Source organism: Euprymna scolopes, chromosome 15 (assembly GCF_053919585.1).
Source record: "Euprymna scolopes isolate OS-2025 chromosome 15, ASM5391958v1, whole genome shotgun sequence".
In the NCBI taxonomy this organism is placed as follows: domain Eukaryota; kingdom Metazoa; phylum Mollusca; class Cephalopoda; order Sepiida; family Sepiolidae; genus Euprymna; species Euprymna scolopes.
In genome coordinates, this window is record NC_136496.1 from 100,029,269 (window position 1) to 100,053,787 (window position 24,519).

General features: G+C 34.6%; 1 protein-coding gene across 1 annotated transcript in view; it reads left to right on the plus strand.

Moving 5' to 3' along the window:
• Positions 1 to 19,720, plus strand: part of LOC145294248 (uncharacterized) — a 65,456-nt gene extending 45,736 nt beyond the window's left edge. The window contains exons 2-4 of the mRNA XM_080141349.1: positions 4,083 to 4,104; positions 9,913 to 9,973; positions 17,335 to 19,720. Coding sequence (XP_079997475.1) covers positions 4,083 to 4,104; positions 9,913 to 9,973; positions 17,335 to 17,434 — 183 coding nt within the window. The 3' untranslated portion in view covers positions 17,435 to 19,720. The remainder of the gene's footprint in view (positions 1 to 4,082; positions 4,105 to 9,912; positions 9,974 to 17,334) is intronic.
• Positions 19,721 to 24,519: the final 4,799 nt, after the last annotated feature.

The following is a 24,519-nucleotide window of genomic DNA, read 5'->3' on the forward strand; positions in this document are numbered from 1 at the left end:
ATTCAATATTAAGTAATGTGATTTATAATTTAAAAATTAAAAAAAAAATTTTTAATTTAAAAATCAAATTTTAATTAAATTAAAAATCAGTTTCATAAGAAGGAACAACAACAAAGTCAATTATCTGTACGATCGTTTCGGAAATCCGTGCTTTTTATTTGTGGTATACATGAAGTCACGTAGGACAATTATACATAGTTTTTTTGGTAAGCACGGTCTCCTCATCAGCAAATTTAGGAGGATTTATATTGAATTGAAAAGACACCAAAAATAAACCTAGCATTAAAAGTAAGGCAGATGAATCTTTTAGTTTTTCTTAGAAAAACTAAAAGATTCATCTGCCTTACTTCTAAAGTTGGTACTACGTTTGAGACCTCTGTTTATAGAAAACCTACATTTACAGGGCTCTATCTTAATTGGTTTTCTTTTGCCCCTCAGTCTAGAAAAATAAACCTCATTAGCGCTCTTATGCATCGTGCACTTATGATTTGTTCACCAAACCGTCTTGATACGGAACTTGGTGAAATCATAAATATTTTTCTTAATAATGGATATCCCATTAATATAATAAAATCTACTATTGAACGTAAAATTACTACATTTAATAGTGGTAAACATATTGGTCCATCACGTTGTCCCATTTATCTAAAATTACCATGGTTGGGTCCTGATGGCCTTCATATTGTTAAAAGGATTTCTTCTGCTACTCAACGTTGTTTTCCAGCTACTATGCTTAGAGTAGTTTACACAACTCGAACCTTTTTCTCTTCTTTTCGTAAAGATGTTTTGCCAACCATTCAAAAGAACTCTGTTGTTTATAAATTCGTTTGTCAGTGTGGAGCTGACTACGTTGGCAAAACACCCCAAAGATTAGAAATGAGAATATCCCAACATATCCCTCGGGATATTCGACTACACCAGGTTTCGAGAACATCCGGGCACTCCCAAGCTCATGAGTCCGCCATTGGCAATCACCTGTTGAGTATAAATAGGTGTGCCGATCAATATTCCGATGGGTGGTTTTCTGTTTTATACAGTGCTAGGTCGAACTATCATCTCAATATCATTGAGGCGTTAGTTATTAACAACTCTCGACCTAGCCTGTGTAGACAAAAGATTCTGAAACATCAGTTGGAGATATTCATTGATTTAAAACCACCTGAACAGTGAGAATTTTTTTTTTTTTTTTCACTGTTCTTCCAACTGAAACCAAAATTCCCCTCTTCCCTCATTCGTTTTCTTAGTTTTTAATTTATCATTCTGACGTTTCCTCTTAGAGGGTCAGACGATAAGGCCTTAAGGAAATTTTAATTTCACCTGCCCATTTCTTGTTTTTTGGTATTTAAATTAAATTATATCTATATATATATATATATATATATATATATATATATATATATATATAAATACGCACACACGTATATATATATATATATATATATATATATATATATATATATGATTGCAACGTCTTGCCAGACGATTGCCACTCCCTCGGACACTTAACACAGACAGAAGCTGAAGCTTATATGCCAGTTCAGGGCCTATCAGATTGGCGATTCTCTTTTGAGCCTTGTCTAGGAGCGAGAGACTAACAGCAGATGCACCAGCCCAAATGTGACAGTAATACTCCATACATGGGCGAATGGTGGCCTTATAGAGGTACAGGATACTTTCAGATGTCAGTAGTTTTCTAGCACGGTAGAGAGAGCCTACCTTCTTCGCAGCGGCCCTGGCAATGTTTTCAATGTAATTGTTCCAACTCAGGTTTCCTGTGAACGTTAGGCCAAGCAGTTTGAAAGATGGACTCTCAGATAGGGAGTCACTGGCCATTGCTATTGGTGGCAGAGAAGGTTTCTTGTAATTATTGAAGTAAACCAGTTTAGTCTTGGCAGCATTGAATGTGAATATGACAAATATGTAGTAGATTTATTTATTTTAATGCAAAAAAGAAACATATACAGATAACAGAAATACAACTATTACTAATAATATTAAATTTTTAGATTAACACCCTCAGATAAAAATGAGATTTTCCTTTTGTTCTAGGTTATTACATGTTAACGCCTTGAAAAACTTTGCGGAAAGAAAAAACAACAATAATTTTAGAATTTAGACAGGCAGTTAAATTTCGTATATAATGTTAATTTAAAATGGTCATAATTTCAATAATATTCTAACTTTGAAGGGATGTGTGAAATTTTTAGCACTAACCCTAAATCCGACTGGCAAGGTCGTAACTTCCTCTAAAAACGCACAGAATTTATCTCTTAAAGAAAAGTAATGCATTTTGGCTAACTGCTCTAAAATGCTACAACGTTTCGGAAATTAAACTCATTTCACATTAAATTAATATGTAAACAGATCCTAAATTCTTAAACAATTTACTTTTTTTGTTTGTTTTTGTTCTCACTAAGTTTTTCAGGATGTTAATACGTAATCGCCTAAAAGGGTTGAATCTCGTTTTAGTTTGGAGGGGTGATTATCTGAGGGTGTTAATTTACAACAACAATAAAAACAACAACAAAAACAACAACAACAAAATAATAATAATAATAATAATGATGATGATGATGATGATGATGATGATGATGATAAGAAGAAGAAGAAGAAGAAGAAGAAGAAGAAGAAGAAGAAGAAGAAGTTCGTATATAGTAAAAACGAAATGATTCATTAAAATATAAGTTTTTAATATGAAAAATAATTGGGAAAATTTTTTAACTCATAAAACACAAGTTAAATGTCTTTAGAAAAATATTTTAAAAATACACCTACATTTGGAAAATTTTCAGTCTTTTACAGTGGAACTACCCAAAGGTCAAAATCATTTTTTATTGGTAGTCTCGATTCTACAGCTTTCTATATCCACCTCAATCTTAATTAATATTGTTTTACAATCTGTATATAGATATGTGGTGGGGAGGTGGATCTACCTTCAGGCTGAAAACGGTAGATTCCTTTGACTGCCTAAAGCGCCACATGAATTACTAAGTTTAAGTGTAAGTAATACAAACAGAATCAAAGAATTGACGCCAAACATTATTTCACATTTTCATGTAAAAAATTCACAAATTGATTTATACCTCATTTAATTCAAAGTTGACATTTTCTCATACGTCCCTCCCCCTTGTGATATTTGAAAAAGTCTACCAGACAAAACCCGGCGAGGTAGAAAAATCGATTTTACCCTTTTATAAACAACAGTAAATAAGTAAATTCTTTTTATATTAATATAAAAAAAATAAGGGGCACTCTGGATGTGAACAAAAATAAAAATTGTCTCAGTCATGAAGGATTTCTCCTCCACCGACAGAGGACAGAAAAGGTGAATTGTAGCATCAGAACAGATATTACTTCACTGTGATCTTGTCCCGAAAGCCAAGAATTGTTTGTGGTTTATGTTGCTTTAATTGTTTGTTCCCTAAATTCATAATTCAGTTTTATCAGTATTAGATTGTATATTGCTTTAAAATTAAGTAATTTTACATAGATAATATTTATATTTTATATTGAATAAAGTTCAGTTTCAGTATTAAATGAATTGTGTGTCTTTTTTTTCTTTTTTAACATGTTTTAATGCTCTTTTTTTTTTAATGCTGTCATATGGTATCGACAGTAACAGTTCGACAAATCTTACCTACATTGCCTGCAAGCATTTTTCAGTTAACAGGCCTTCACTTGGGTTGGGGTAGCAATAAGCCTACCCAGAACGAATTTCTTGAAACAGAATTGCAGTTTCCCAGGAATTTCATATTATTTCAGCTTTTTTTTTTTCTTTCCTTTCTTAGTTAATCAAAACATTTTTTAAGTAAAAAAAAGAAAGATAATGTGGAAACTCAATATTTAACGAATTAAAACAAAAGTAAAGACCCATTTCGTTTTCAGTATTTATTATTTGTGATAAATACAAACACTTTAAATTATGGTTGCGTTGTTATGAGTTCGATTTTAATAAAAGCTTACTGAATTAAACATGATTTGTAGAAGTTGGCAAAGATGTACACTCTACCGAGTACCAGTTTAATTCTTTAAGGTATTTTGAATTTTTAAATGGCTGTTCTTTCTTTTGTTTTGTTTTTTAGGGTCTTGCAACACATCCAACCTGTAAGTCTTTCTTCTTTTTTTTTCACTATCTACGAGGGTCGTTCCAAAAGTAAAGCCTCCTAATTTTTTAACTCAAAAAGTTGAAGAGCTACAAAGACAAGAGTTATACCATTAAAACGAGTGACCTTTTCTACCACAGAATTTAATTTTCTACATTGTCACCGCCATTATCAATGCACTTTTGTCATAAATTCAATGACACATCCCTACTTTTGACGCACGTCTATGACAGAAGTCGCTTCCTTAGATCTTACATCGTCAATATCTGCAACAGAGAGATGAAACTTTCAGATCATGAATACATGAGTTCAGCCATCATAACAATGCAATTTGCAATCTTATGTGGCCCATGCGTGCGAAATAAAAATATAGGAAGCTTTATTTTTGGTATGCACCTCGTAATATCATTTTTTTTTTTTTTTTACATGGAGTTCACCACTTATCAAGGCCCAATGGCCACTCGGGGATAAGGGTTATTGTGTGTACAGTAATCAAAGGGATAGTGTAGCAATAGTATTGGAGAATTGGTAAGGTGTCATTACTTAGGGGGGCAGGAATTTATTTGTGTTGGACTTGAAGACATCCAGGTTGAAGTCGGGAGGGAAACAGGCAAGCGGAACAGAGTTCCACAGGCGTGCAGTTCTAAGAAAGAAGCTTTGTTCATGGTATCTACGTTTTGATTTAGGCACAGATAGGGAGTGGGGAAAATTATTGACAGTGGTTTCAGCTAGTCGGGTGTTTTTTGAGAAAGATTGGCGAGGGGGGACCAGAGAATGGAGCTCAGACTCGGAGTTTTTTTTTTTTTTTAATTTGTCAAACTTTGTTTCCTTAAGTCGGTTTTTTTTCTCATAGACTTTGATCACATAAAATATATGTTAAAATATTACTCAGTTTTGGAGGTATTGAATTATGTTTGAAATAAAAAAAAAAATCTGTTTTAATTGCTCTAATCAGGTGTAATTTACATTTTACTACGTTATCAATCTCTTACTAAATTTCTATATATTATTTTCACCCTCTGTCATTGTAGGTTGTTTGACCCCATGCTTTTATCTTATACAGTGTTTATTACTCTCGCTTCTGATAAGCATATGCACGCACTCTTTTCTTTCTCTCCTCTCTCTCTCTCTCTCTCTCTTTCTTTCTTTCTTTCGCTCTTTGTTTATTAAAAATTAATGATAATAATTCTAACTAAAATAGAAAATTGAAATAGTCTATTATGAATAGTAAGGAATATCACCACATATATTGATGCTATTTAACCTTTAGCTGAAGAAAAGAGAAAAGGCGAGAGAAAGAAAAGGGGGAAAAAGGGAAGGAGATGTAGCGAGCAGAAGCAAACTAATTTTGAATTTTGTATTTTTATTATTTTTGTAAAATTTTACTGACTTTGCAAACTCATTTTTCCTGATTCATACAATATCATCCGAGCTCAGAGAGTGACTCAATGGGTCACGTTTATTTCGAGTAACTCGTAAAATTCTTAAATAAAATAGTTGATATTTTCATATCTTTTTAACTATTATATCGACGGCGGGATTTTCCCAGTGAATATCTTTCATGGCATTTTTCTGAGTAAAGGTGGGTGGTTGGAGTTGGAATTGGCAATTTTTACAGAAGTCGTCAGATTATTTTCAGTTGAACATGATCAGAAAATATTTTTTACAGGAATTCAACTCAAGATAAAAAATTTTCAGAGTCGGGTATTGAATATTTTTAAACCGGATCCTTACCTCTGACATAAATACCATGATATGATATTTACCTCCTTCCCACCGTGGAAAGATATGACACAAGGTCAGTAAGTGGGGATTGAAAACCCAGTACACAAGAGGCGATGCATTCTGGTCTATAAGATATCTGAGCAACCCCATTGATATAAGATATTAAATAGAGGCACCTTAAGCGATTAGCAATAAATCAACCCCCTCTCAAAAGAAAATCCTGTGAGAATCGACCTTTAAGAACTACACAGAATCATACCTCAGCTCGACAGAGCAAGTAACCGGCGTCAAAATGGTCGACACATTGTTGGATTGATTAACGAAGACGTATCCTCGACTTGTATGTTTGGCGCCTAAAGAGATATGAAGACCCTGATTGGTTGAATAAGATATAGTTTTTTATATATGATTCATTTAATAAGTTAAAGTAGTTTGCTTGAAGCATTGCCTTCTATAAACTTACATTTCTTTTTATAATTCATTTGCCAAGTTGCAGAAACTTATGGAGACAATTTTGCGTAGTTGGTTCGGACAACGCTAAGTAAGCTGGACGATTATTATTGTGATTGTTATTGATATTGTACCTATTTACTATGCCTCCCCACGGGACAGAGTTAGACACCAGGGTCGTTTTTTAACGTGGAGAAAAGGTACAAAAATAAAAATTGTCTCAGTCGTGAAAGATTTCTCCTCCACCGAAGGAGAACAAGAAAATGAAGTGCAGCATCTGAAGAACAGATACTACACTTTGATTTTGACCAAAAGGCCAGCAGAAACAAATGGAACTTTTTTCTTTTAACGAATCAATGCCTCTCCCCTGTGCTATTTGGCCACATACAGACTAATCACTAGGGGTACGGCGCATTGATCCTTCCTATCCCCTAAGGAATTCGGCCAGCATCCGGTTTGAGGAATAAGAACTCTTCCTTGCTGAGAGAGACACCAAACGGAACGGACCTCTTTTCTTCTCTCTCTCTCTCTCTCTCTCTCTCTCTCTCTCTCTCTCTCTCTCTCTCTCTCTCTCTACCTTGGTGTTATTTCTAACAGTATCGACGATTCCACTGGAATAACTACCGCGATAGCATCAGGTGGCTGGAGTCCAGCTTTTGACCAGGAACATATCACATTCTCCTTAATAAACCTTTTCTGTGTTACCTTTTATGAAGTTGTTGTGTTCGTCATTTCAGAAGCTTGTATTGAATTATTTATTTTATTGGGTTGTGCCCTAAAAGCATTAAAATCCTAAAATATTTGTAAAAATAGAAACGGAAAAAATGTTATCAAGGCTAAAGGTATTCATAGATAAAATTAGTTATGTTAAAATAGTTCCTAAAAATTGTAAACTTGGTGAAAAGGGATGTTAGTTTTCATAACTAACATAAACAAAAATACGTGACGAAGGTGGATCATCCGATTTGTGTCTTTGATCAAGTGGAGTTAATGACGTAACGAGATAGTTAGAAATACACTTAGTAAGTTAATTCAATACCCAACGCGTTAGCGAACAGACGGGGTTCTTGTGGTCCTAGGTTTGAACTTGACGTACCTGGGAGTGTTCTTATATAGGTTTATATTGGAATGCGTCCGATACGTGTCGAAAAGCGATAATAATAATAATAATAATAATAATAATAATAATAATAATAATAATAATAATAATAATAATAATGAAAATCCGAGTAAAGAAAAAAGCAGTGCGATTTGGACTAAAGTTAACACCTTTATATAGCCTAACATCATACGTGTATTTGAGAAGTTCTATTACTGCAAAAACAGAAGAGCCATGCATATAAAAGCAACAGTAGATTCTTTGATAAAACAAAGGTTGGTTCGAAATTAATGTTTCTGGTTAGAGAAAATTGAATCATGATGCTTGATTTTGAATTTTAAACTTTAATTCAAGTCATTTATAAAAATAATTTTATAAAATCAACTATCGATAAATAGAGACCGTCTCTAGCTAAGATAGCTTAAAACAACTCTGCCAATGCATGTTCTGTGTGTGTGTGTGTGTGTGTGTGTGTGTGTGTGTGTGTGTGTGTGTGTGTGTGTGCTTCCATTAAAAGTTGACATGACATTATTGATCTAATAATAGGTAATATTAACCCGAAAGAGGCACAATCAATAAATATATAACTAAAATATTTAATGGGCCTGACCAGTGCTAAATGGTAACCATTTGGAAAGACTGTGTTATCCGTAACAAAAATCACTTCTAAACAAATCTTATACGAAACTGGAAGAACACACGCCCCAAAACAGGTAAAATTAATTTCCTGAAAAGTTCTGCATCTGAGTTATGTTCCCTGCGGAGGTTAAAATTAAAATATAATGCGACTAAGCCTCATGTTTACAATGCTTATTCACATTTTTATAAAAATCCGTTGCATGATTTTGAGTAAAGAAAATGTTTAAAATTTAAGGTTTAAGTTAAAGAGTTTTAAGATGAAATTGAAAACAGAGGATCTTACTTGATTGAGGCTAATGACTATGTAATCAAATTTAATGCAAATCTGAAATATTTTAATTTTGAAATTCTTATTTGTACATTAAAACATTTCAAATTTACAAGTTCTGTTCATATTATGCCTCATAAAACTCCTTTAAATACCTCTGAAATATTAAATATTTATGAATTGATGTCTAATACCTATTGTTAAAATTGCACAAAAAATCGGAGTTATCTAAATTTTCACAAGAGATTTCCTCACCCTCTTTTCCAGTTTGAATAAAAATAAATTAAACTAAGTATAGCCCACATTATTTATTATATTACTACCCAATCAACATCGGATATCCCTGGGAGAGAAGTGACTAGCCGACATTTGAACTGGTGACAATGTTATGGAAATAACAAAGTGTTTTGATAACGGTAGAATGTTTTAAAATGGGACTGGAATTTAATGTATAAATAATTAAGCCAGAAATATGTAAAACAATAACATGTTTAGAAGGATGTTTAATAATATCGGATTGGGATGTTTAGTTCGAATAATCAAAGATGCGTGACTAAAAGATCAGGCAAGGAATTTCGGTTACATAGATACATGACGCAACAAGTTTAGAGACACCCTTGAAAGTTATCTGGTTAGTTGAGCCTCTCACAGGTAAGGCACCCAGCAGAGGCAAGATCGATAATCAAGGTTAAGATAGGACTCTATCAGTGTTCAACCTTTTCGAAGATGGGAACAACATTCTGGAATAAAGGTTGGTAAAAACAAACGGAAGTCTGTGGTTCCTGGTAGTTTCCGCCTAAAACAAGATCAAGATGGGCCAAGTGTGTTCTCCAATTGGCCAAATGTTCTAACCCTATAGAATGGTATTCGTCCCTTTTGGTGAAGGTATGTCCTTCCTTTGTCCGGCAAAAGACAAAGATGTTTATTCCGTTCCTTATTTGTCGTTATTTGTGAACATGCACCAGATAAGTTGTTCTGTGACATTTTGAAAACTTGGCAATAACACGCAAATACATGTAAGAGCAGACACACGTTCAATAAGACACTTGTTACATACACGTGTATATATGTACAGAATATATACGCACCCCACCGGAATACAGGATATAACCGTCTGGTGCCGTTTCAAAACACCTCTATATTACATATCTCCGTTTTGATACTCCGCTATGTAACATATTCACAGTCACGCCTATTGATTGATTTCTAACATTCATAAACATAGGTTAATTAGTTTAAGAGTGAATCTTATACATAGAAATAATTAAACATCGACACATATCTAATTTTATATGAATAAAGATAAACATATATTGTCATTAAATGACCCCATGGGGTTGACATGCCAGTAAATACAGCAAACAGAATAAAATCACATTCGTAATAAATTGAATAAATATTTGTGAAAATAACCATTAACAAAGAACTGGTGGGATAGAGTTAGGATTAGTTTTATATTAAAATGTTTCCTTTTTCTGAAAACGTTTGTAAATGGTGTAATTCATGAAACTCAGTTTTCCACTTTTTAGCATCTTCGTAAAATATACATAGAACAATTTAAATGTGTTTTTAGGACAATTGATTCGTTCCATTAAGATCATTTTACTAATTTGTTGCTTTTTTTGCAGCTGAAATCAATGAAAGCCAACTCGTATCGAACTGTGAAGACTTCGTGCCAAATCCAGAAGAGTGAGTTGCATGTCATTTGTTTTTGTAATGTTATTGGAAGTTTTTAATAATACTGGTCAACAAAAAAAAATTATAGTGGAGCAGATTGCTGAAACAATCTTTCACTTGGGGCTTGTATCAGATTCTTATGGAACATTTAGATAACCTGCCCCACTTTTGTTTGTGTTTTGTCAGCTGATGTAGGACGAATCTGATGCGCTGAATGAAAAAATTACATTAGTTTTGGCCAATATGGCTACATATCGGGGTTTTTTTTTACGTTTTGTTCACGTGTACGCATGTGTGGCCATTTTAGAAGTTTGTGGATGTAAACTACCATGTTTTGATTGGAAATGATTATTTTAATGACAATAAGTGTTCAGGTCCGATAGTTCTGGTTGATTATGTTGAAAAGAGATCGATTTAAAGTCATAAAACTCTGAAATCTTCCAAAAATTGGTCGTCAGCATACACCAGCAAGGACTGGCCTGTACAGGAGGAATTAGGAAAGGAACATTATCTGGTGCATGGGGACAGAATTAACCGTGATAATCGTCGTCAACATAACCACCCGCAAAAAAGTTAAGGGTGGCAGTGTCGGTAGGAGAGAAGTAGATTTGTTTATCGTGCGTGCGTACAGACCTGGCAGCCAGTGAATTACAGTGTATAATACAAGTCTTTATATCTCTATAGGTACTTATCTCCCCAAAATTTGAATGATATTTTTTAATTAGCATAGTCGAAAACCTATAAAAGTCGTCATTCTAAAGAAAATTGTGGAGATGGACTTAATGTACAAATCCCCCCTCCCCCAATAAAAGTTAACGTGTTCGCAATCTCGAGAATCAGTCCGAAAAAAAGATAATTAAATAAAATACTCCACAGAATTCAAAATTGGTGAAAGCACAAGTAATTAACAAATAATTATTTCCCTATGTAATAAAATTTAAATTAAAACGGTAGCGTAGGTAATCGGTGAAAATAAATCGGTAATTGTGCATAAAACCAGACCATAACTTTCAAACACGCTGGCAGGTTTGTCAATTGAGGTATGGAAGCACAAAATGGATACAATACTTCCGCTATTCTTTAAAACTGCTTGCTTATATATTTAGGGAAAATATTAAGATATTTTTTTTGTTGATATATTTTTCAAACATAGTTCGTTTTGTTTTTTGTTGTTTTTTCTGTTTTTGTTTTTTTTTTCAAATATAGTTACGTTTTTATGTACTTTATTTAAATATACTTTATTTAAATATACTTTATTTAAACATGCGCAATATATTACCATCGTCGCCGATTTAAAAATAAATGTTTTGGCAATATCATCTACTGGATTCGTAGTTATGTTGTTTGAATTTGATGTTTTTAACATATATTCACAATTTAAAACTGTTAAACTATTTTCTGTTGCACATTCACCTTTTTGAAACTGCTCAAATTGTAAAACATGTGACATCTTCATTGTTTGCTTTTCGTATTTCTGTAAATAAATATATTTTGAAATATCTAAACAGTTTGACAAAATATATAACATATAAACTTAAATATTTCAAAAGATATGCGATTAAAAAATAAAAAGTCAATCGATAAAAATGTTGATGTATTTTTATATATCTTTATTACAAGATGGGTGAAAAAAGTAAACATAGAATATAGTTAACTATAAAAATCGTTTAAGTTTTAAAATGTGAATATTTCACATATGTTAATAAACATTGAATTCAAACAACATAAGTACGAATCCAGTAGATGATATTTCCAAAACATTTATTTTTAAATCGGCGACGATTGTAATATATTGCGCAGGTTTGAATAAAATATATTTAAATGAAGTACATTAAAAAAAACGTAATTATATTTGAAAAAATATAATTAATTACTGAAACAACTGTACAAAGCGAGAGAGAGAGGGGGGGAAATAAATATTTTATTGTTTTTCTTCAGCATTGCCGTGTAATTTGTTTTTCTTCGGCATAAAAAAATGTAAAAAAAGCGAGCGAGACAGAGAGCGAGACAGAGAGAGAGAGCGAGACAGAGGCAGAGAGAGCGAGGGAGAGATAGATTTGGGAAAGAATAAATATAGAGAGGGGAAGATAGAGAGGAAATGCAAACTTACGCCGTTAAATCTAAGAAAATGAACGCAGCAATTTACTCAAAGGACAAAAGTAGGTATCATTGTGACGCCATATTTGAATGGTACATTAGCGTTCGTTTAGCATGCGAATATCGTTAATCTGGAATATAGGGATGGTTAGAGCTCAGCCAATCAAAATGAGCGGAATTAGTCTGGAGAGTCTTTATTATTTCTGAATCGGAAAAGGGAAAGATTATGTTATGTCTATGAGTTTATGATCCAGTTATGAAAGGTGCAAGCACAATATCTCTAGAATGTGTATATTTCCTCCCGTTGTTGACTGAGGAGTATAAGGATTTGATTTTTAGAGGGAAAAACAGGAACTACTTCCTCTAAAGATGGTTGCGAATGTGATGATATTACTCCTAGGGGGAAAAGTAGGATTTTATTACAACGACTAAATGTGTCTAGAATGTCGTTCTAAAATTACATAAGATAGCGGCTAATAGTCTAGGCATAATAAATTTGTATGTGGCATCTGTTGTTGCAAACCTATGGTACTTTGGTCCAGAGGAGAATTTCTGAATATATGGAGATATGTGTTTTGACTCTGCAACGAATCGGCGACGATCGTAATATATTGCGCAGGTTTGAATAAAATATGTTTAAATAAAGTACATTAAAAAAAACGTAACTATGTTTTAAAAAATATAATTCATTACCGGAACAAATGTACAAAGCGAGCGAGCGAGAGAGAGAGAGAGAGAGAAGAAATAAATGTTTATTGTTTTTCTTCAGCATTGCTGTGAAATGTTTTTTTTTCTTCGGCATAAAAAGAAATGTAAACGAGCGAGAAAAAGAGAGAAATTTGGGAAGAATCAATACAGTGAGAGAGAGAGGGAGACAGAGAGAGGAAGAGATAGCGAGAGAGAGAGAGAGAAAGAAAGGAAATGCAAACTTACGCCGTTAAATCTAAGAAAATAAACGCAGCAATTTACTCAGAGGGCAAAAGTAGATATCATTGCGGCGCCATATTTGAATGGTACATTAGCAATAGCTCTAATATTTTTGGATGATTCAATTTGTTTATACATCCGGTGAATCTGTGTGTGAGAGAGAGAAAGAGAAAGAAAGAGAGAGGAGGGAGAGAGAGGATGTGTGTGTGTGTGTGTGTGTGTGTGTGTGTGTGTGTGTGTGTGTGTGTGTGTGTGTGTGTGTGTGTGACATTCTAATAATGTTTTTTATTCTGGTCGACCTACATTTCAATCAAGTATCAATTTCCATCTATTTATCTTATTCTTATTTGTATTTATTTTTTTCATATGGATTTTAATATCACGCAATCTACCCACATATTTTTTTTTGCAATAACATATCGCCCATCCCTGTACTTAGTGTTTAAAATTTTTATCCGTATGCAAGATAGTGACTGTATATTTAATAATAACTCTGTTATAGATTAAGTGGTCTGGAATAGATATAGAATATAAAATAAATGTCAATGGTTCAAAGGTTAAATTTGACAGGCATGAGAATTGTTTAAGCGAAAGATGGAAATGTTAGGATGCCGGATAGTGGTTAGCAGATGATAGTTTTTGTCTTCTTTTTTTTTAAAATATACTGTTAGAAGCAAATAGGGAAGGATTTATAAAATGAACTCTTAAAGCATTAGCAGAATAAATCTGGTGCTCTCTTCCTCCTCCTCCTCCTCTCGTCTCTTTTTCTCTCCTTCTCTCTCTCTCTCTCTCTCTCTTTCTTTCTTTCTTTTTCTCTAAAGGGTAAATACTACTAATTCTTGTTATATTCCCTTTTGGTTATAATGAACTATTAAAATGTTTTATTATTTCCTTTCTTTATTACCTCCTGCTGTTCATTAGCAGTAAAAGTGATGGAAGTAAGAGTGATACATACCGTATAAAGTAATAGCGAGAAGTCAACAACAAACAGCAACAGAGAATGAATGGTAGAACTCTAATAAGATCTCTCCCCCTCTCTTTCTGTCTATCTCTCTCTTTCTGTCTCTGTATAAATACATATTTATTTATTTTTATATATAAATGTATGTATGTATGTATGTATGTATGTATGTATGTGTAATCACACTATCTCTGTGTTATATCTTAACCTACCGTGCATGCATAAATTCCTTCACACTCTGTGTAGTTTAAAGCTTAGCTCTTATTTTATACTATTCTCTTTCTTTCGCTCTCTCTCCCTCTCTCTCTCTCTCTCTCACACACACACACACAATCTGGGCGTTTTATACACATGTGTCGTCGTTGTGAATCCAAGTTGTTGATCAGTAGATAACACAAACCACACATACACCAATAATCAGTTTTCAACTAGGTTAATATTTATTTCAATTTTTTTTTTTTTACATTTTCACTCCAAACAAGGCAGATTGCCACTGTGATGTAGGGGGCTACTATTAGGGACACAGACTACAGGGGTACTAGGTGGGGAGTTGGGCAACAAGATGTCGGTTCACGTTACACTTGAACTTCTGCATATCAGTACAGTTGGGGAAGCAGGAACCTGGAAGGGAATTCCAAAGTCTAGCGGTTCTGGGGAAGAAACTACTGGAGTAGAAGGCTCTCTTACATCTAGGGATCTCTACTGTGAAGGGGTGGGATTTTACTGCTTTTTGGGTTTGTCGGGGTATTTACGTAGAGGGGGTACAAGTGCTTACAGTTCGTTGGAATATTCACCGTTAAAGTACTTGTAGAACAGACAGAGGGATGCCACATTTCGTCGCTGAAGCTTGGATGACAGTTCAGGACCTATTAGGTTGGCGACTCTCTTTTGAACCTTGTCTAGGAGTTAGAGACTAGTAGCAGATGCACCAGCCCAAATATGACAACAATACTCCATACATGGGCGAACTGTGGCCTTATAGAGGTACAGGATACTTTCAGGCATTAGTAGCTTTCTAGCACGGTAGAGAGAACCTACCTTTTTCGCAGCAGTCCTGGCAATGCTCTCGATGTAATTGTTCCAACTTATGTTTCCTGTGAATGTTAGGCTGAGGAATTTAAAAGATGTGTTTTCAGATAAAGAGTCTTTGGCCATTGCTATTGGTGATAGAGAAGGTTCTTGTAGTCATTGAAGGAAACAAGTTTAGTCTTGGCAGCATTGAATGTGACCATCCATTTTTGTCCCCATTCCACTACAGATTGGAGGTCATCCTCTAGTGTTTCTGCCATTTCTTTAGATATGTTTTCATTTGTTTTCCTGTCGTGTCTGTTATAGAGTGTGGTGTCGTCAGCATATATACCCATCTCACAGACAATTTTGTCAGGGAGGTCATTTATGAATATTAGGAATAATAGAGGTCCAATGATAGACTCCTGAGGCACTCCCGCATTTATATCATATTGTTTAGTTGTACAAACATCGAGGACAACCTGGATTTTTCTCTTATCTAAGAAGGATTTAATTATGTTAAGTATTCTTTCAGTGATACCGTATGATCTGATTTTCTTGAGAAGACCTTCATGCCATACCCTGTCAAAAGCCTTTGATATATATATAGAACTACCACTCTACCCTCCCCTGCTTTGTCAAGTGAAGAGTATATACGCTCGGAGATTACAGTTAGAATGTCTGCTGTGGAACCGGCTTGCCTAAATCCATATTGTTGGTCGGTCAGAAATTTAGCATCTGTAAGGTGATGGACTAGAGCTTGGTTAATTATGGACTCAAATATTTTGGCAAAAAGTGTGAGGAGGCTAATGGGGCGGTAATTTACTGGGTCAGTTCTTTCGCCAGAATTCTTGAAAACTGGTACCACAGAAGCAGTTTTCCAGCAGGCAGAAATGCAAGATTCATTAAGGCATTTGTTGTAAAGTTTGGAGAGGATTGGAGCTACTTCAGCGGACTACTTTTTTAATAGCACACCCGGGATGAGATCAAGTCCACATGCTTTTGAAGTGTCAAGAGTTTTTATGATAGCATGCACCTGAGAAGGGGTAATTTTCAGATCGTCTAGTGTGGCGTCTGTCCGCAAAGGAAAGTCCGGGAGAGGGTGGTTAGTAGGGTCCAGTGTGGAGTTGAAAGCAAACCGACTGGCAAGCATGTTAGCCTTCTCGGTTTCTGAGCAAACAACTTCATGATTGTTGGTTAGTGGGGGAATTGTTGATTGCCCATTATTTACTACACTGTTGCAGATTTTCCAGAAATCATGGGTTCCTAATTTCTGTGCTTCGATGCGTTTTTCGGTGGTTTCAGTAAATTCTCTCTTAGCTGTCACTATTTCTTTCTTACAGTTACTTCTGGCTTCTATATACTTCTGTTTGAACTGGATTTATGTCGGTTAAATCTGCAGTACGCGTGCTGTCTTTGCGCGATTGCAGCTGCACATGTGGAAGTAAACCATTGGGGAGAGTGGGGCTTGCTATAAAATTTCCGTATGGGAACATTTGCTTCAATTGCTGTTTTGAACCATTCAGTGGTCTCCTTTGCACACTGTTCAGCAGGAAGTGGAAAGATATTTCGCCATGGAGTGTCTCTGATGAGTTAGCCTTTTTATAATATCTCGTTGTTTTGAGCACTGGGTCTTCTATTTTGGCTCTAGAGTTTAGGGCGATTCCAAATATTATCACTACATGATCAGCATTCCCAAGTGGGCTGCGGGCGTTCGTAACACAATCATCAGGAACTGTGGTCAGAAACAGATCTAAAAGTGATGCATGCTGTTCTTGCTGGTCAGGGAAACGGGTTGGAAACGTAACCATCTGTGATAGGGAATGAGTTATAGAGAAGCTATGTGTTGTGCTACCAGCTGCGTCTGTGTAAGTAGAAAATCCAAGCCAGTTGTTGTGGTATTTAACATAGAATAGTTACAGAGACAGGTTATTTTCCACTATATATGGGAGAGCAAACTGGAGAGAAAGAAAGGCCGATAGAGAAACAGATAGCTCGTCCTACTGCATTCGATCACATTGTCCCCATTGGGAACAGAAGTAAAACCAATCATTTCCGTTGAAATCTCATCAGGTAAGAAAGAGAGAGGGGGTCTTCACTCGGAAATCACGTTGTCTAATGTCACTCTCTGACCATTGACCTTTAAACTTTTCCATTCAAACACTCTGTAGAAATGTAAAAAAAAAAAAAAAAAACAACAAAACAAAATAGTCTACGTAAAATTCGTGACTGTGTTGTTTAATTACAATTAACAGCGACACATAGTTATGTATGAACTGATATATTTTACTTACATACACATAGCTATAGTCACCGCCTTTAGTCTTCTCTGCTTTTTAAAACTAACATCTAATATTCTATTTTTATTTTTCATTTACAGTGCAGCTTACACTCAGTTTTCAAGCTACACACCGAAAGACCTTGCTACTCTTAAGCCTATTACTGAAACCGATTTTTCTATATCTACCAATGAGGACTAAAACTGGTGTCGACAACGTCTTTACTCTTCAAGAATCCAGATTAAATCCTCACGGAATGGCCACGAACTGGAGCCCTAATCATAAATTTGAAACACACACACACACAGACGCGCGCGCATACGCACACGCATACACACACACACACACACATATATATATATGTATATATATATATATATATATATATCATGTAATTATCTATAAGTGTGACCTTGCTATACAAAATGATACATATTTTTATTGTTTCTCAACTTACAACTCTTATAATGAAAATCATTTTGAAAAAAAAAAAACAGTTAACTTGTTTGAAACAATATTATTTCTTTTCTGTTGTTAGCGTTTTCTACAATATCGCTTGCCTAATAGATATATACACATTACTATATGAACGTATTTTGCATCTACAAATTACTCATGCATCGTCAAATAGATAATTTATTTTACTTACACAGAAACGCGTCTTTTCTGTAAATATTGAAAAACAAAACCAAACTCACGTTCCATCTACAAATTTCGATTTCCAACCTTACCCTAACCCTAACCCTAACCCTAATCCTCAACTTTTATGATTTACTTGTTAAAGCAGTTGTTGTCTTGCTTATATTACAAATAATACTGATACTTCGGTCAGCTGTTGCTTGTTCTTACGTTCGCTTGAATATATACTGGACTAGAAGAATACCCAGGTCAAGTAAAATTAACAGTTTTCTACACTACTTTTATGTTCTCTTACCTAGATTAAAATCAAGATATCATAATACTAAACCTTGCGTCTAAGATCCTTATTCCAATTTTTATCAAAATCTACTACAGGGTGGAACGATAAAATTGTCGCTAAAGAATAGACGACATGATTCCATTTCCATTTGATTAAAAGCGGTTTTCTTTTTGTTGCAGATCATCTACTAGTTGGCTAGTTGTGTACAAATCCCAAGACCGATAGGAGCCTTAGATTATGTCTGAAAGTGACACAATGTTCAACGAGCGAGATCGGAGATGCGCCGCTCTACAACTTATGCTTTCTACTGATCCAAGTTATGACAATAGGACCATTGTCAGCACCCTCAAAATGCATCGCTGGATTGTCACGAATAACAAGGACGTGTTCAGGGTGATAATAAAGTTTCCGGCCACGATTGTGGTATTTGGTGTGGATTGAAGTAAGTCTACATCATGCCAGCTTACATCTTTGAAGTCGGCTTGAAATGCAACACTAAAGTGTACCTAGATGTGCTGAAGAGTGTGTTGACCCCTGGTACAATTAGGTGGTCGCTGGCAGACCCTGAGTATGGCAGCAGGACTCTGTGCCGGCCCACAAATCCAAAGAGACCAGGCCTGGCTTCAGAAAAGTGCTACGATATTGTAACCTTCTCTCACTTGCCACCCTTCTCCCCCGACCTGCACTCACTGGACTACTTCGTTTGGTTATACGTCGAGAACATCACCAACATGACCACCCATAACACCAAAGCTAGCCTGATCGCTGCCATCCGCACTTGTGGAAAAGGTATTCTCCCAGTTCCGGACCCGTATCCAGGTGGTGATTAAGACTGAAGGTGGCTACATTAAATAGATGTCAGCTCCACTACATGATCAAGTTACCTGAATTGATTTTTTTCAATAAAAGCTTTAAAAACTGTAATATCATTGTCTTTACGGCGACATTTTTATCGTACCATCCTGTAGATGATTTTTGTTTCTAGAAAATGTTTAACATTTAAGGCTTGAGTTTGAGGAACCTTAAGAAGAAATTGAAATTTTGTAATTAAAAGAAAAATGCTTAATTGATGTCTAATAATTAAAAAGTATTCGAAATGGAAATTTCTGTCAATATTATGTCTCCTAAAAAACTTTTAAATATTCCAAAGAAACTGAATTTTTTTTAATATTTATTAATCGATGTCTAATACTTATTGCTAAATTTTTACAACATTCGGAGGTATCTGAATTTTCACTAAGAGCTCCCGTCCCCTTTTTACCCATTTGCTTAAAACTAAATTAAACAAAATATAAGCCACATTTAATTTCTTATGCTTAATAGCTGTGTTACAAAATTCATAATGATCGGTTTATTAGTTTAGCGAATTCTGTACTTAAAAATATATAACATATACATGTATCTAACTTTATATTTATAGATATCTTAGTGTTACATGCAAATAAATAGCTATTTATACCTGTACATATTAAAAGCAGAAACAATGCATATTATTATATTATACATTAGTATGATTCAATTATTTCATATTACATTTTGGACGTATTGTTGTCATAATCCTAAATTAAACTTTTAGCTCATCCCATAATGACTATAATAACTGATGAAGTATTGGAATATTTGATATTCTATTTTTTTCATGTTTTAATTATTTATTTTCTTGTTTTTTTTTGTTTTGTTTTGTTTTTGTTTTTTCAAACAGACGGTCGACATTTTTTTATGTTGGTGTTATTGTGGATATCACATGGTAATGGGAAGAAAGATAAAACCAATGCAGTGGAAGCACTTGAACTCATCATCTCCAAAGAAGGCAAGGGTGCAGTCTTCTGTTGACAAGGTCATGCTCACAGTTTTCTTAGACTAGGACAAAGAAGTGATGATAGATTTCCCGGCAAAGAGTACCACAATTACAGGAGCTGATGGTGCTTCACTTTTGAGTAAATTAAGAGAAGCTAACAAAATCATGGGGCGAAACAAAATCAGCAAAGTTATCCTCCTCCTGCAAAACTATTCTCCAATCCACAACGCACATGTCGCCAGTTTCCCCACATGATGCAGCCTTGATTACCAAAGTCATGTCCTGGTTTGAAAAGCAACCTGGGATGCTCTACAAAAACTGTTCTCAGAGTTGCATTAAACGATGGAAGAAAGACGTATCTCTGGGTGGTTTGTACGTAGAGAAAGTCTAATAATTTTGCTAGGTTTCGTTGCTCTACTGCTATGAGAATGGTTCAGAGGTATTACTTATTGAACGCCCCTTGTATATCTTTTTATTTTTACAGAGAAATTCTATCAAAAACAAACGTATGAGGGATATACGAAGCAAAGCATGATACATAAAGGAAGATGAAAATCACAGACGTAGCTATTAACTATATCTTCAAATGTTTATTTTCCCGTCACAATCGATAACTAACATGTATTGCTAGGGTAAAAAAAAGAGAACGGGATTCGATAAATAATATGCAAATAAATAGAAAATTACCTGTATCTAGACCAAAAGAGATATTTTCAAGACTGTTGATACCTCAAACCTTATTTAGTTTGCTTTTTGTAACGTGTTTGAAAAAATATTTAATGGTGCTTTATCTTAATAAAAAATAAAAATGACGATAGATGGAAAAGTACTCTCAAAAGAAAAAATGATAAGCACAAAAACAACATTCATTTTTTTTTTTTTTGACAATGTGTTATGAAAACCAAAAGTAGAGAGTTGATGTAGCTAGGGGAGGTGGGAGTACGAAGTAAACAATGTTGGGTGTACCTCGACCTCTACTAATAAGAAATAAAAATAAAAGAAATAAAACACGTGAGATGAAGGTAAGAACAATGAAAAAAAGAAGAAAAAACTCGTTTGTGCAATAAAATAAAAAGGTGACATTTATTTAGAAGAAATAAATATACGAGCTTCAGAATAAAAATTCACAATTCAGCGAGTCAAGTTAACAGAAAAATCGCCACCAAATGATGATGATGATGATGATGATGATGATGATGATGATGATGATGATGATGATGATGGTGGTGGTGGTGGTGGCTTTCTTGGCCGAAGTCACAATTGGGTGACGATGCTGATGCATGGCTGTTGTGATGATGCTTATCCTGGTCGAAGTGTTTCCACTGTTAATTTTTCATACAGATCTTTGCCTGACAGGAGAACAGACTGTAGATATTGATGATGATGATGATGATGATGATGATGATGATGATGATGATGATGATGATGGTGGTGGTGGTGGTGGTGGTGGTGGTGGTGGTGGTGGTGGTGGTGGTAAAGATCAGGCTAGTGTTAGCTTGTTGATACGAAATGGACTACTGTAGTTACTGTATGACGGTAACGTTAACAATGATAATAATGGCGATGATGATGATGACAGTTGGATCTACTTCTGTTGACTGTTGTGGTTGTAATGGTGAAATGGCTCTGTAATGTCTGCTAAGGATTCATTGAGCAGATATAGTTGGCAGGGACAATGGAGACAGCGTCTCATTGGACATTAAGGCCAAGGGAATAGGCCGCTGAATGAAAAGACGTACCCTTCTGCTGCTGATGATACGACGCTCTGGTGAGATTTGAAATGCAACTATGTAATAAAGAATGAAATCATGGTGATTTCTGTCACACGAGCTAAGTTATAAAAAATCAAACCTCTGCTTTTGTGAGGAGTGCCGAATCATCAATGGTAATGGTTCAGGTTGTCAAAAAAAAAACATTCAAGATGAAAAAGTTGTTTAGCCTGTAAGAAAAAGCTAAGTAGTTCGATTGTTGTTGCGTGAGCTTTTTGTGTCTAAATTCAATAAACATTGTAGATGTGTGTATATTAGTTTGTCTCTGATTTATCAGTGAGAAAATCTGTGTGTGAACTAATATGTACGTGATTTCAGTGAGTACGTATATGCTGGTGTTGTGCATACAGTAGTTCATGAGTATCTCTAGTTGCATCTGTTAGTATTTTTAGCCTCGTTCTTACTTGCGTCGACTGTAAAATAAAAAGGAAAAAAATAAAAAGCTGTGTGTTTGAGTTTTTATATTACGTGTGAAATTTCCGTGGCGGATATTCTTGCTGTTATGATTGGCTAAAAGAAACTGCTGATTCGAGGTTTTGTCCAAACAAGAGTCAATACGTAAAAACACAATTCACTGCTGCTGCTGTTTCCAACAGATCAAATCCCCTGAATACTTTAAAGCAATTAAAAAATATGTGTTAGTATGGTACAGTGAGAAAATAGAGTTGCGACAACTTAAGTTATGAGCTTATAATATTTTATACATACTGTATAAAAACTTTATACATACCGTATAAAAACGTTATACATACCAATTAAAAATTTTATACGTACCGTATAAAATAAGAATGAGAGCTTAAATAATGTATAGCGAGAGAGAATGAAAATGATAGAAGCCTCTCTCTCTCTCTCTCTCTCTCTCTCTCTCTCTCTCTCGCTTATATTTTCACCTACCTCTAATATGTATAAACAACTTTAATGACTGCTGTTTCTCATATGGCAAAATGAAGGCTTGGCATAAAAGATGTTTGTTATTTTGTGTCAGTATGGCGAATAATTTAAAACAAACACTGATTTCAGTAATTCAAAAATATGCTTGAATGAAAATGATTTTTTAAGCATAAAAATACATGGAAATGTTATAAACAAAATCTATTATTCTGAGATTTAATCTGTACACAAAAAGGAAAAAGAAAAACAAAAAGAATCGGCGTAACAATGAATTATCATGACAGTAATGAGCCCCAAATGAGAAATGAACTCATGAACGTAAAACGTGAGCTTGTATTTATTTAAATAATAAAACCACACAAAATGTGACACAAGGCAGAAGTGAGAAAAAGTGTAAATCCATAAATTGAATTTGCGGATCAAAATGCAGTAAATGTCGAAAAAGGTCTCAATGGTTATTCACAGTGCGTATAAAATATGTATAAAAATAAAACTCAAGGGTTTTATGAGATAATATCTGTCCACAAGCACACACACTTTTAAACAATGTTAATGAATCAGGTTTTACGGGCAAATAAAATCCAGTTTTGAAAATGTGATCATTTATGCAATCACTTTATTATACAAGGTTATTATCTTCATATATTTTGTCAGACAAATCAAAGCATTAGGTCACTTAGAAAATCATCGCCTATGCTACAATACACTAACTACTATTATACTAGCAGGGAAAGCCGAAGTTACCCGGAATTGAATGAGGATTAACAAATGTTTCACACATACTTTTATTGTCATCGAAATCAGTGAAATTGTCGATTTTTTAATCAGATTGATGGATTGCTTGCTCTAGCTAGAGATCCACTGCGGTGTACCGGGAGTAAACTTCATATACCTTCCTGCAGTGACTTAGTTTATAGTACATTGTAGTCTACATTGCACTGTAGAGAACCTACTCTTGATTTTTATAAAATTATCTTTCATATATAATGGCTTGCATTAAAGTTTAAGAGGTAAGTCAAGTATCATGGTTCAATTGTGCTCTAAACAGAAACATTCATCTCGCACGTGCCCCTGTCTTATCAAAGAACCTACTCTTGATTTTATAAAAATATTTTCATATAATGGCTTCACTTAAAGTTTAAAATGTGAAAGTTAAGTATCAAGGTTCAATTGTGTCCTAAACAGAAACATTCATTTCAATCTACTGTTGATTTTATACGTTGAGCTCTTCTGCTTGTGCGATGATAAAACTTTTAAATGCACTTGTGATTTTAGGCTTTATAAGGTGTTAACTTTGTTTAAAATCGGACAGTTTTGTCTTTAATCGAATTTTTCGATTACTGATTAAAGATTTTCGATACTTATTAGAGGCATTCCTATACAAAACCTATTTAAGAACACTTCTAGACATAAAGTATATTTGTGTGAAATTACATTAAAATCGATCCAGCTGTTTTTGGAGTCCATAGGGAACAAACTCACGTACACACACACAGCGTGCTTTTTATATATAAGTAGAAATAGAAATGATCATAAAACTATTGGACACTAATCCACAATATGTAACTATACTGTATCTTTAACATAACAGGTGTACAACCATCATCATCATCATCATCATCATCATCATCATCATCATCATCATCATCATCATAGCCTTGAGCCTCTGGAGGAACATAGGTCATCCACAACAGCCCACTAGCGTCCACAGTCCTGGACAATTCGCTCCAGCTACTCCCAGAAGTAGCCGGTCCTCTTAGCGTCTGCCTCCAGGTCTCTTCTCCAGGTGTTCTTTGATCGGCCTCTTCTAAAAAGGTTTTCAGCATTGAAACGTCCTTTAGGTTTGACTCCAGCATGTCATACTTTCTGCAGGTTCAAGACCTTTCTCTCCCAGAACCGGATCCTCTCG